We start from the raw sequence: 14,326 nt of genomic DNA, 5'->3' as shown, positions 1-14,326 counted from the left end.
ACAATCACTTGACACTCTAGTCATGCCTTTCCACAGAAGATTTACATTTTTGATATTGAGATAGAAAGCAAGCCAGCGAAATTACATCTTAGCACAGTAGAGAACAAAAGCTGAAGTGCGTAGTTATGCAAGATGGAAGCACGCAAAGAGAAAAGTTTTGGTGATTGGTCAAGAGGCATCTGCATTAAGGATTATGTAAGATCGCGTGATTAATTTGAATGACGCAGTTTATTTTTAGGACAGATAGATGAAGTTCCCAAATGAAATAGAAAATAAAAGAGGTTATAGCGAATTAAATTTACTTTGTTTGCTTACACATTTTTTATCTTACATATATACGTTTGGAAACTAAAATAAACTAACTATGAATTCCATGTCAGTCTTTCTATTAAAATTCTAAATTCAGAAAAAAGGTTTCCATTATCTTTTTTCTTCCAAAGTGTATAATCTGGGCCAAGTTTGCCTAGACAAAATTTCAGCTAACTATACTTGAAATTTATATTCTAAGAAAACACTTTAATATTAATTAAATTTAATTAATTAAGATTTCATTAATTAAATTTAATTAATTAAGATTTCATTAATTAAATTAAATTAATTAAGATTTATTAATTCAATATTTCCTCTGGAACACAAGAAGCACAGTTACAAAACAGATGATTGAAAAAGATTACAGCCAACAACTTACATCTTTTTTGAAATCTTAACTCTTGTTGCCAATTTTAATGATGTGTATTTAAATATAAAATATTAAAAAAAAAAAAAATAAATAAAAATAAAAAAAAAAAATAGCTTTTCATACTGCCCCTCCATTTCATGTAAACAGAATTGTCTGTTTTCATTTGCAGGCCGTTTTCGACAGGTATGGAACTTTTTGTATATAGTTTATTAAAGCTTCTGCTGTGTGGAGATTGTATAAAAAAATTAGAATTTACTATTATTATTATTTTTATTATCATGGAACGTCTTATGTCCTGTGCTGAAACTAAAAGTCTTTTATTTTGAGAAACCGTAGAAATATTTGCATGGAATAGTGTGTTATTGTGTCAGAGTGAATACTTAAAGAATAAAGACTTAGCCATTTTTCAAACACCCAGTTTAGCAAATAAGCCATATCGATAACTCCTGTAAATGTTCCACTAACTGAAAAAGAATTACTTTGCTTGCTACCACAAATCATGTACATTATCTTAATCAATCAATAAACAATTTATATAAGACATTGATTGCAATATTTAAATGAAACTAGACATAAAGATGTTGATCTCTGCAAACACTTTTTAATTGACGCATGAGTATTATCATTGTGATATTGTAATACCACTATGGAATAAAAAGAACTGACATTTGATAAATATCATTTCTTGTAGTAAAAACCACTGCTTGAATGAAAGAAAAGTAGTGAATATTCCATGGAGATTGGTGCTGACAAACAGAAAACAAAATAATGACACCAAAAGAATTAAATAAAAATTCAAAACAGTGTGTTATTGTGTCAGAGTGAATACTTAAAGAATAAAGACTTAGCCATTTTTCAAACACCCAGTTTACCAAATAAGCCATATCGATAACTCCTGTAAATGTTCCACTAACTGAAAAAGAATTACTTTGCTTGCTACCACAAATCATGTACATTATCTTAATCAATCAATAAACAATTTATATAAGACATTGATTGCAATATTTAAATGAAACTAGACATAAAGATGTTGATCTCTGCAAACGCTTTTTAATTGACGCATGAGTATTATCATTGTGATATTGTAATACCACTATGGAATAAAAAGAACTGACATTTGATAAATATCATTTCTTGTAGTAAAAACCACTGCTTGAATGAAAGAAAAGTAGTGAATATTCCATGGAGATTGGTGCTGACAAACAGAAAACAAAATAATGACACCAAAAGAATTAAATAAAAATTCAAAACAAAACAAGTTTAAATCTGTACCTTAATTATCACGATTACCAATTAAGTATATCTTATTATTTTAATTAATAGTATCCTTCAAATATATTAAATATATACCTTTACTTAAATTATTACATGCACTGTTTCATATTTCAGTACGCATTAATATCTGTACTGTTTCACGTTCCTACCCCTCCCCATGTCACAAAAGAGAAATTGTTTCTTAATTTTTGGAGGACAGTGTAAGTTAAGTTATAGTAGAGTGTCTGAGTCGTATAGATAATTTTTATTGGGCAATTTTTGAGCTGGCTTTCTTTTTATTTGCATTACATATTTGGGATAAGCAAAATCTCATAAGTTGCTATGCCTTGCCAGCAGAAGTTTAACGCTTCCGAAACAATAAATGGTAGCATATATTTTTCATTTGGCAACTGACAGTGTCAGTGTTTTGATACCAGTAATATTTTATATACGCTAAGTAGTAATGATGTTCTTCTGTTTTGCCTCGGTAATTTTTCTTTCCTTTAATTACATAAAAATTATATCTTAATGCAAAACCCTGGGAATTTATTTTCATATCATTTGATTATCAACACATCTGATGTTACACTACTGTTTTTAATTATTATAATTCCAAGCTTATAATTTAAATCTAGTTTTTCATGTCTTGAAATGGGAATATTTATACTTTTTAAATTCAACTGCATTTTGTATTATGACTAACACACTAGATGGAAATCCTTGTTTTTTTTCTTTTATTTCTGAAAATAATGTATTATGTTTTGATACATTACAGGACTGCAGTATCACTTTTAGATTAAAAAAAGAAGTCTGTCAGCAACTAGAAAATGCAGCCTGGAGTTTTATTACAAATGGTTTTCTTTCATTTTGAAGCTTATTCCTAAATTTAAAAAATAAGATTTACAAGCACCAGAAAAACACAGAAATGTATATTGTTTTTACTTTGTTAAAAATATTCCTCAATCAGTGAGGTATGCCCGCATATATGTGTGTATGTGGTTCACTTTCAAAAAATTTTAAAAATGGCATTCAAATTACTGCACATTTTCATGTGTTATGCATGCTATTTTTTTCAATTGTCTACATATCATCTTCATTTCTAAATAGAGAAAACAGTATAGTGTCAAAAATTATTCTCTGTGATTTCAGTTGTGTTTTTCATACAGGCTGTGTATGATTTTAAATATGCTATTATAAATGAGATCAATGAAAGTTCTCAGTCACAAAAAGTAAAAACTAAATGTTGCAGGTTACTATTGATTCAGTTGTTGCTGATGGCCCTGGTACCATTCAACGACATCCTACAACTGGAGCATATCCCATACCTGCTGGTCTACCTGTTGCTGTGTATGCTACTGTTAAAACTGTCAAATCCGCATTAAAAACAATCAAATGGGAAATTAAAGGTAGATAATTTTTATAATCTCTCTTCTTGATTCTTTCACATAATAACCTAATTCATGTTTTCTGCTAATTTGTATTACATTTCAAAGGTGTTTCCTTTTGCAATGTGGAAGCAGAATTTTTTTGTTCATCTGTTAATCTTTTGTTGGCATTTGCTACATGTATGTGGTGGATTCAAATCCATGCAAGAAGATGGATATCACGTGTGCATTCATTCATGCAGAGTATTTATGATTTTTTAAAAGTTGGCATTTTTTGCTCATTTCAATTATTGGTGCCACTGCACCAATTATAATTTCCCCAGAGTCACTGAGTCACTGACATTGAATTTTTATCAGTATGAAATTGAAGAAAAAAGGTTTAAAATTATCAGTTCCTTATTTCTTTGAGCTTCATAAAAATTATATATATACAGGGTGTGAATCAGAAGTTTCAAGACTGGTTCATTTCTGAGTAGGGAAGCGCGTGCGGACTGGCTCCTCCGGGTGGGGGAAGTAGTGGGAAGTCTCAGGGAACGAACTGACGCTGCGGCAGTTGCCTCCGAAACCCTGGAGAATGCTCATCGCTTGCAACATGATTGTGTGTCATAGACCTCGGTCGAAAAGTGGGAGAGGGGAAAATGGAGCAGCGCTTGGAGCAACGTAATGCGATTAAGTTTTACGTGCGATTGAACAAAACTGCCATGGAGACACTCAGTATGATTTAAGAGGAAGGAAGAAGTCATGTCTCGTGCAATGGTTTTCATGTGGCATAAACGTTTCAAAGATGAATGCGGGAATGTTGAAGATGACGACCGCTCTGGGAGGCCATCATCAAGCTGAACGGATCAAAATGTGGAGAGAGTGCAGGAACTTTTAAACAATGACCATCGTCTTAGTACTAGATTAATTGTCGAAGAATTGAGACTCAGTCAGAGTACGGTGTGGAGGATTGTGATGGAGAATTTGATGATGCGAAAAAAGTGTGTGCCAAACTGGTGCCAAAAGTTTTGTCGGTGGATCAGGAGAAACAGCACGACTGTTTGCCAGGAAATGCTCTAATGGTTGAATGGTGATCTGAACCTTCTGGAGAAAGTGGTTACTGGTGATGAGACCTGGTTCTATGAGTACGATCCTGAGTCAAAGCATCAAAGCTCAGAGTGGCACACTGCTTCCTCGCTGAAGCCCAAGAAAACTCGCATGAGCAAGTCGCGTGTAACTTGCATGCTAGTTTTTTTTTTTTTTTTTTTTATGGTAAAGGAGTGATTTACATTGGAGTTGTCCGCCACTTGAGGGTTGAGTCCGCCTGGCGATCAAGGGCGATTGGATTTTCCACCATGACAATGTGTCCGCTCACATGCCGCGCGTTGCCGCCGAAGTTTTGATCAAGTTCAATGTGACAACACTGCCGCAGCCACCCTAGAGCCCCGACTTGGCTCCAAATGACTTTTTCCTCTTCCCTCGAATCAAGATAGGCCTAAAATGGAAGCGATTCGACTCCATGGACATCATCCAGCAGGCTTCGACGAAAGCCCTTGACAGCATGATGTCCTTCCAGAAGAGCTACGAACAGTGGAAGACACGCTGGCAGCACTGTGTTTATGCTGAAGGATCATATTTTGAAGAATTTTAGTCTGCTGTACTTAAATGTCCAATAAATTTCTTGTTCTGAGGTAAGTCTTGAAACTTTTGAATCACACCCTGTATTTTTATTAGAAATTTGGTTTTAAAAATAGTAGTTTTCATTAAGCCATAATGATGTCACGGAAATGACCTTAATACATTGAATTATTATTTGTTCTCCTTTTTATGTTCTTATATAAATTTTATTATGTACTATGTTTAAGATTATTTTAAATTATTAATTGTTCTACTTCCCATACGCTTGTATTAGTTTAAGTATGTGCTATTTTAATAGGTTATTCTACATCGTTCACATATACTTCTATTAATGGGAAGACAATACTTTCTCTTGAAGAAGGTAAATATTTCTGTTTTAATACAAAGAATGTATTTGTTACATTATATTAACTTAAATGACCTTCTGCTTTTATTTTCTTAAAAATATATAAATTTTAAATGCTAATTTTGTTCGTACAAAATTAATGATTTTACATGGTGATATTTTTAATCTATTGATACTTAGCTTTTGCAGTTTAACACTAAATAAACAGTCTAAGAAATCTGTATTTATTAAATATAAACAGAATACAGAATTATTTGTAATATTTTGATTGGTTGCATCATCAAATTTTAGTACTTTTCCGTTTTGCCGGCGCAGGCGATAAAGTTGCCATTAATGGCACAACTAATGCCAAACGGAATATTCTCGATGGTAGCCTTTTACGCCTCATTTTCAAAACAAGTCACAGCCATTTGTTATCAGATTGATCCTTCTTTCAATACTGGCATACAATTACATAGAATTTTTACTGGATAGTTCAATTTTGTGCCCTAAATCCATTCGCAGTAATTAAGTCAATTAGGATGCAATTACACCGCTTACCTGAAAGCCAAAAGCGAAAATATAGAAAAGGCAAAGTCAAGGGTTAAAGTCATCAATTCTAATGAGAATGCATTAGCGAAGTAAAGCACTGCGGTTTTACATAATTTCTGAGTGTAGCGTAGCTTACGTGAGATGAGATCACTTGGGGTCACGTGATATGAACCGTCGAATTAGGATGTTGAACCATAAAAACATAGTAAATTCTTAAATTAATGTCTTTTTACAAATTTATTGTCTTTATTTATGGCTTTTTATAAAATTTTAAGCGATATTAAAATGTTTATGCCTTCAAAATAAAAAATTCTTAAGAACTAACATTTGTTAACACTTTTTATGTGTATACTGTATGTTGACGAGATTTACGCCGATGAAACAGAAAAGTAGCCAAATTTTTATCTCATAATTCATGATATGTCATTTAGTATACAAATGCAAGAAACATCCACATTTGGCTTTTAAAGGGGCAGCTGTGCTTGCTTGCCAAAATTGAAGAACCTAATCCTTCAATCTTTATTGTAAAAATTTTGTATGTTCTCAAAGGCTTATATTGCACACTTTAACAAGGATTCCTTAGCAAGCAAAATGTTTGTTTGGAGAGCACACAGAAGTTTTTAAGTTAGTGTGGAAACTGAAATGTATGCAAAAAGTATTTTGCAAACTGGAACAAAATCTAATAATTAACTGCATGTAAATTAGCTAATATTTAAAAATATGAACACTTTGAAATGGAGTCAATAAAAAGAGTATAGTAGCGATAATAAGTAATTTTCTCCCCTCCTAAAATGGCAGGCACTTCCCTGTGCTGGCATCGGCCACTCCTAAGGCCAGACCGGTGGTCTCTTTATTATGGAGGCACCTAATAGGTGGGCCACCATTGCCTCCTATGAAGGAACAGATAATTTTTACATCCATGCCTTCTCCGGTATTCAAACCCGGGCCCTTCGGTATCACAGTCAAGCTCCCCTAACCACTATACCATCTGGGTGGCATAATAAGTAACATTTGTTAATGAATTGACTGAACACATTTCTTGATGTTCTTTCTGATATTCCATGATAACTTATTATTTAATATTCACATCAAAATGTAAGTACATTTATGGGTAATGTTCCTAATTCTAGATAATAAAAAAATATTTTACCTATTATTTCTTATTCTTGCATATTATATATCTATATTCTTTGCATATGTTTTTATTTCTTTAATTTTCCAATATTTTTAATTATATTTAAGGATTTCTTGTGGGACATGGAATTTATTTAATTGGATTAAGTGCTTGTGATAACAAAGGAGCATGTGGTACTGCTAATTTAACTATCCATGCTATTCCTGGTATAGCTTTATGCAAACTGAAAACAAAACCTTATGTGGAGTATGAGCAGGTAATAACCAAAACAACTGTTCTTTAGATACCTTTCTTGAGGAATTATGCTTTCTATATATTCATCGATTGTAAATTTCTTCAGTAATTTCAAACTATCAACAATTTTATAGACATTAGTGTATTCTGTATTGACTGCTAATAATTTCATGGTTTATATATTAATATTCTGTTTAAAAAACTTTCTACATTTTTACTTTGACTTGAATGTATATTATTACTGTGGATAATTCTAATAAAAGAAGTATTGGGGAAAAAAAAGGCTGTGTCATTGAATTCGAAATGCGAAAATGAAAATAATCATACTAGTTGCCTTAAGATGAGATCTGATGTGGTCAAAAGTTAAAAGAAGTTTTAAGTGTCAGTGCATTTTCCTTAGAACAATTCATATTTCATATTTTATCCCAAAAATGTTATCCATTCTATGTATTGTATGACTATGTATATATATAATGTCAAGGCAATAATATAATATTATATATATATATATATATATATATATGTAAATATACAAAAAAGAGAAAGAGTGGGAACATTATTTTTCATCATTCTTGCACCTTTCTCCTATCGGTCAGCCACTACAGAGTTCAATAATGGAAAAAGGAAAGAATTCATCAAAATTCAAAGAATGGAAATAAGTGGAAAAGTTCATAATTTAAAATAGATTGTATAGTAAAATCTGATTTGTCACAGTAATTAAAATAAAAAGCACTATACTGATCTTTTAAAAATGCAGTGCTGCCCTGTCAATTAAAACTATACTGCAATATATTTCTGTTAAACCAGGCATGCTGGTTTTGTAATAAGAGTGTTTTTTTTTTTTTTTTTTAAATCTCTCTCAAAACTCAAATTCAGTTTTTAAACAAAACTCTCTTTATGTATAGCAAGAAATTGCAAGACCAGAAGGAATGATCTGATGAATGTCAAAATCACTTGAAAGGAAGAAGAAATTGGAATATGCAAATGATTAGAATTTCAGCGCATTTAGACAATGCAGGAGGGAGAAACAACATCTGAAGCATTGCTTAAAAGAAAAGTTGTGTAGTGGATTTCTTATTTGGAAAGAGCTTTGTAAGATTGGAGTTTGCTCAGAATATTAAGTTATGCCTCGAATAAGAAGAGGAAATGCTTACCAGCAAGTTTCGAAATTCGATAGAGGTAGGATCGTTGCCTGTAGATTATCGTTCCGTGAAATCACCGGTCACACTAGTCGACATTCAACCACTGTCATGTAAATATGGAATCAATGGATTGCTGAGAGTCATACTGAACGGCATGCAGGATTTCAACTTCCTCCCATGATTAAAGTCAGAGAGGACACCTGCAGTTCCTCTAGTTCCGAGGTTAGACCTGCAAAACCCTACGACCACATCACGGACCTTTAGTCAGGAAATCGGCATGTTTGCAGCACGCCCAGTATCAACTCATAAGGTGCGTCGGCGTTTGCAGCAACATGGACTATCAGCAGGGGGACCATTACTTTGGCTTCTCTTGACAATGTAGCTTAGAGAGAGATGGTAACTTTGGTGTGCTACATGACAAAGGTGGATACAGGAGTGGCACAATGTCGCCTTTTCAAACAAGTCCCGGTTCTACATGCAGTATTCTGATTGGCCGTATACGTGTCTGGAGTGTCCGATGAGACCGTACCTTGCCTGCTTGCATTCGATATCAGCATAGGGGCTCTGGACCTGTTGTGATGATTTGGGCAGCCATTGGGTACACGACACGCACATCTCTAGTTCAGATCGACAGTAATTTGAACGCAGATCGGTACATTTCTGAAATATTAAATCCAGTGGTTGTGTCCTATTTTCGAGGGCCCCAAACGCCGACGTTCCTTCGATTGCTGCTCTGGCCTGCACTGTTTCCTGATCTATCACCCATTGAAAACATCTGGTCATGGGTTGCTGAGAGACTAGCCCACCAACAAGATAATACAAGACCACATGTTGCAAGTCGTGTTCAGACCTTCCTCAATACACAGGGTATCCGATTGCTTCCCTGACCTGCACGGTCTCCAGATCAATCACCTATTGAAAACACCTGTTCATAGGTTGCTGACAAACTGGACCGCCACCCCTCTCTAGCACATACAGTTGATGAAGTGTGGCATAGACTTGAAGCAGCATGGAATCAGTTGCCCATTACTGTCATCCAAGCCCAGTTTGACTCCATTTCTAATGGGGAAGGGGCCATTTTAGCTGCCTGGGTTGGCAGCTGTTTCTATTAATTTCGTCCCCCTATAAACCTCCAAAATACTTACAAATTTAATCATTTTGTCTTCATGCCATATTGTTTACGTGCAATAAATATCTTTTTACTTCCTTGTACGAAGTAAAAAGAAAGTATTGTAATCGCAAAAAGTTTCAGGCAGCATATTTCAACGAAAATATCCATTTTGACCACTATCGAATGCAATTTAACGATTTTTTGCGTGATATCTGTACGCAAGGAAAGAATAAAATACTCTTTTCCTCCAAAAAAATTATAAAACTGATTTAAAATGAATTCTGAAGAGAGTTTTTCGTGGCGTCTGTACGAACGTATGTACATACGTACGTATCTCGCATAACTCAAAAACGAGTAGCCTCAGAACGTTGAAATTTTGTATATAGGACTGCTATAACACGTAGATGTGAATCTCATATTTTGGTTGCAATCGGCTGCACCAAATGTATATAAATATATTTATATATATATCCACTCTGTTACCCGGCTCAGTGATCTCAGTTTCTTTACTCTTATATGTTTGTAAATTGTACATTTTTTGCTTTAAAAATGATTGAATTATGTTGTTCTTATCTTCCGGTTAAGGTTTTTATGCCTTTAGTAAATCTGTATGCAATATTTTTAGAAATATCAACACTTTTAAAGTTGTTTAAGTGGGTTTAAATAATTGACGCTAAGCCTAATAATATTTTTGATGGCGGCAATTGCTTGTTTACATTTGAAACAGCAGAGTAGTGGATTTGTTGCTAATGTAGAGAAACGTAGCTTCGCAACAACAAAGCTAACGCCTTCATTTATTATTGCGAATTAAATCATGCTTAATCCTTTCTGGAATTTTTTCGAAGAAATAAGTGTTTAAGATTTACTTCGTAATTTTTAATACAGATATTTTGAGTTTTTATGTATTTTTGCCTTATCGCAATGTGAGAACTGAATTAGTTGAATGAGAAATACTCAATCGTCTGTGAAAAACTGTTTTTTTGTTTTGTTTGCTTAATTTCTTTTATACATCGTTCTAGCTTTATTGTAGTATTTGAACAGAACATGTGGCAACGATTAGATAATTCTTTAAATGATATCAATTTTGTGCATTCTGAGTTATATAATATGAACGAAATATAATACTGTTAAGTGAACCTAGTGCCAGAGTGTCGCTATGGTAAACAAATTGAGTGAATTTTAAAGAATGCATTTATTCTATTGTTGTTTATGTGCTGACGGCGAAGTAGATTTAATTCAATCCAATAAGTTTAAATGAAATGCATATAATTTAATATTCCATACAAGGAAGTAATGTGGTGTACATATCAGATTTTTTTGTATTTGCTTTCCTTCACTGTGTTGCAATTTTAATGGCCAGCAGTGTATGAACTAAAGTGGTGCAAGTGAACTTTGCTTTTTAAAATTACTATTAGATAATTTTGCTTCAAACAAATTTTCCCCCTTTTGATTGCCTACAGTCAGAATGGAATCTACTTCTTATAAAATATATAAGGTTCATTACAATTTTCACTGAGTTGGTGCCGCCTCTATTTTCAAATTTTTAAATTATTGTTTTCTATAATTTTTGTATAAAATAAAAAATTTACATTTTTTTGAAAAATTTCACTACTGCATCTTGTGAATTGAATTAAAATTTTTTTTTCCCCCCCAAGATTAAAGTTGAAGTTATTGGATGCTCCATTCCTCCTAACAGACAGCCGGTTACTTATCAGCTGTATCTTCATTCTCAAGACTCTGTCTTTCCTTTGTCAGCCCCACAAACTCCAACAATATTCAATATTATTGCACCACCTCGGCAATCAAATAATGGGACTCAAATGTCTGTTCAGGTAATATATTATATTTCATGTGCTGTTTCAAAGCAAAACCTCTCCCTCTTTTCCCCCCCCCACAGAAGTTTTTTCAATTTTTCAGCAGGATTCTGCTCCTTGCCACACGGCTAAAATATTGAAAGAGTGGTTTCGTGCAAAGAGCATTAAATTGTTGTCATGGCCAGAAAACAGTCCTGACCTCAATCCTATCGAAAATTTGTGGCACCGGTTGAAAACTTTTGTCCGAATGAGGCGCCTATCAAATAAAAGCGACTTAATTGAGGCTATAATTGTTTCTTGGCATCATGTAATAATGAAAGAAGAGCTTAAAACTCTTGTCAGCTCAATGAAACGTCGATGTGAAGCTGTAATAAAAAAATAAAGGGTACCCTACTAAGTACTGATAACTCACTGCCAGGGGCGTAGCTAGAGGGGGGCATCTGTCCCCGGGTGCAGAATCCAAGGGCGCCAAACTGATGCTACGACATTTTAGAATTAAATGTTGTCCATCCTTGGCAAGCAGTAGGGGGCACGAAATCTTCAGTTGTCTCTGGGCGCTGAAAACCCTAGCTACAACGTTTTTAGCGTTTAACTTTTTTATAATACAAATAATTGAATTTTGTGTTTTGTATTGAATTCAGTAATAAATTCTCTTTAAAATGATATATACAAGTTTGCATTTTGTGAAACGTAACGTTTTCTATAAGCATACAAAGTTCAAAAACACACAAATTTCCAAAAGTGTCCACAATTTTGGCCACCACTGTATGTATAATGGCAGGCACTTGCCCATTTGACATTGACCACTTGTAAGGTCAGAACTGATGGTTATTTTATTGTAGAGGCAACTAGTAAGAAGCCACTGTTGCCTCCTGTGAAGGAATGGGTAGTTACAACCATGCCACCTACGTGATTCAAATCTGGGTCTTTTGGTATTAAAATCGGCTCCCCTAACCACTATATCGCCTGGGTGGCAAGAAGCCAAAGTAAAATTAAAAAGAAGCTTGTAAGCTGCAGAAAATAAATAAAGAAGTAAAGTTTCATGGAATAAAGTTTTGAAACAAAAAAATGTTTTATATACAAATTGGTTAGTGCTAGTATAGAATGCAGTCCACTACTCTATTTTTAGTCGGCATAGTGTACAGTCCACTGGTCTTTTTTTAGTATAGTATGTGGTCCACCAGTAAAATGTGGCTCAAAATACATAAATATGTAGTTTTTATACAAAATGTATTAAAAAATAAATATATAGTATACAGATGTTATTACATTACTATCTTTAATATGTGTATGCATTTAAAGGTACATTTATTAAAAAATACACAATTAGGAATGACATATCTAACCTGGTTTTTATGCAAAGCTCTTATATCTCTTAAAAAAAAGCTATGAATAGGTCATTTTCATTTTTCTTATCATTTTCAAACAGAAATATTATAAGTAAGATTGGAAATGTTCATTTGGTACATTTACGTTTTTGCATCAAGCCAAGATCTTTCAGTCAATTGCATATGTGCCCCTATTGTTGGATCAATATAATTTTCTTCATGATTAAAAGCTAGGTGATGGTAACCTCATTCTGTCAAATTTGCATAGGCTGGCTATTCATGTATAACTGATCCAGTGGCAACTCCACACTGTATTATTAGTATTAAGGTAGCTTTATCTCAGCATTGCACTTAAAAGTATTGAAATTCCAACCTCTTTTTAGACCAAATACACATGAACCATTAATTCTTATGTTGTGGTTCCTGTTATTGGGAACTTTGACATTGTGGGGCAGTGGAATCCTGGTCTTGTGTTCTCTACCTCTATCTCGTGCAAACTTCTCTTGCATGTCATTGTCGCACTAATGACAGAATTCTGTGCATCTGGAATCTTCTGAAAGGCCATGTTCCCATAGAAAATTAACAACAGTTTTTTTCACTTAAGGTAACTAACTTGTAAAACTCTTAATAACATCATAGAGATTTAAGCTTTGTAAATTATCCTAACTGCTTTAAAAAATGAGAAAAGTAAGTACTGCTCCATGTTTTATTATAAATACTCTGAGATACATAATAAAAATATTAACATAATTAGTAGTGACTCTCAATAAAATAACTACAGTATTTAAGTACGTATTAGGAAAGTTAGATGTTTCCCATGCTATACCAGCACTGAGTGGTTTAGTTCTCTAGTGTTGATTCAAAAAATAGAATATAGGTAACTCAACAAAATACCACAGTTGTGTTTCTTGTCATGGGAATCAATAGAAATTTCAGTAAACAAGAAGTCATACAAAATTCATACAATCTAGATTCAAATTTAGAACTCTTCATTATGCAACAAAAGAACATGCAAATAATCATGCACAAACTGAAACAAAACCATTAAGTATTGCAGTGATTTAGATGTGGGAGAAATAATAACAATAATATAACTTACATAAATTTTAATATTATATACATACATTTCCACAAATAAATACCCATTGGATAAAACAATAATGTACAGAAGTAAAATAAAAGTGTGTAAAGAGGAGAAAATTAAATAAAGAATGAAAAAGATTATATTCTTTTAAACAACTTCTGAATCATATCCAACAGAAAAGTAATATTCTTTTAATGTATGCATATATTTTAATATATATGCAGGGTGATTTGAAAATATCTGGAAAAAAATGTGAAGGCAGTTATGGATCAAAATAAACAGATTTTCTAATGGACTGTGAGTGCCTAAATGGTGTATTGAAATGGTATTAGGGGCTGTTGAGCAGTAGGGAAAAGTATCCTGCTAGCATAAATTTTCATTTACTAGGCAAATTTTGAATGATACACAAATGTGAACCTCGCTGACATCCATTTTTCTATAAGTCTGCTGTTAGAAACAGAGTAGCTGCTCAGAGAAGGTACTCGGAAAACATTCTCCTCTGTGCCTTCTTTGAGTATATGCTCCATTTTAGTTGCATTCAATCAAATTTCAGTTATCTACCTTAAATTCTTTATCCATAAATCAACTGTTATAAAATTCTAACTGGAAGCTGATAAAAAGAATTGAATTTCATATAAGTTTAATGTAGTAAAAACATAGTGATAC

General features: G+C 33.2%; 1 protein-coding gene across 5 annotated transcripts in view; it reads left to right on the top strand.

Moving 5' to 3' along the window:
* Positions 1-14,326, top strand: part of LOC118197963 (uncharacterized) — a 340,325-nt gene that overhangs the window by 303,889 nt on the left and 22,110 nt on the right. For 4 of the 5 annotated variants that reach the window (XR_015041636.1, XM_085818290.1, XM_085818291.1 and 1 more), the window contains exons 19-22: positions 3,183-3,339; positions 5,234-5,296; positions 7,055-7,203; positions 11,090-11,266. Coding sequence is in view for 4 of the 5 variants with exons in the window: in XM_085818290.1 (XP_085674416.1) it covers positions 3,183-3,339; positions 5,234-5,296; positions 7,055-7,203; positions 11,090-11,266 (546 nt within the window). In the remaining variant the exon portion in view is untranslated. The remainder of the gene's footprint in view (positions 1-3,182; positions 3,340-5,233; positions 5,297-7,054; positions 7,204-11,089; positions 11,267-14,326) is intronic. The other variant, XM_085818292.1, reaches the window with a different exon arrangement.

Source organism: Stegodyphus dumicola, chromosome 6 (assembly GCF_044657685.1).
Source record: "Stegodyphus dumicola isolate Sdum_Otavi_A_Nest chromosome 6, ASM4465768v1".
In the NCBI taxonomy this organism is placed as follows: Eukaryota; Metazoa; Arthropoda; class Arachnida; order Araneae; family Eresidae; genus Stegodyphus; species Stegodyphus dumicola.
Note: the sequence above shows the minus strand (reverse complement) of the source record. Positions and strands in the feature narration are given on the sequence as shown.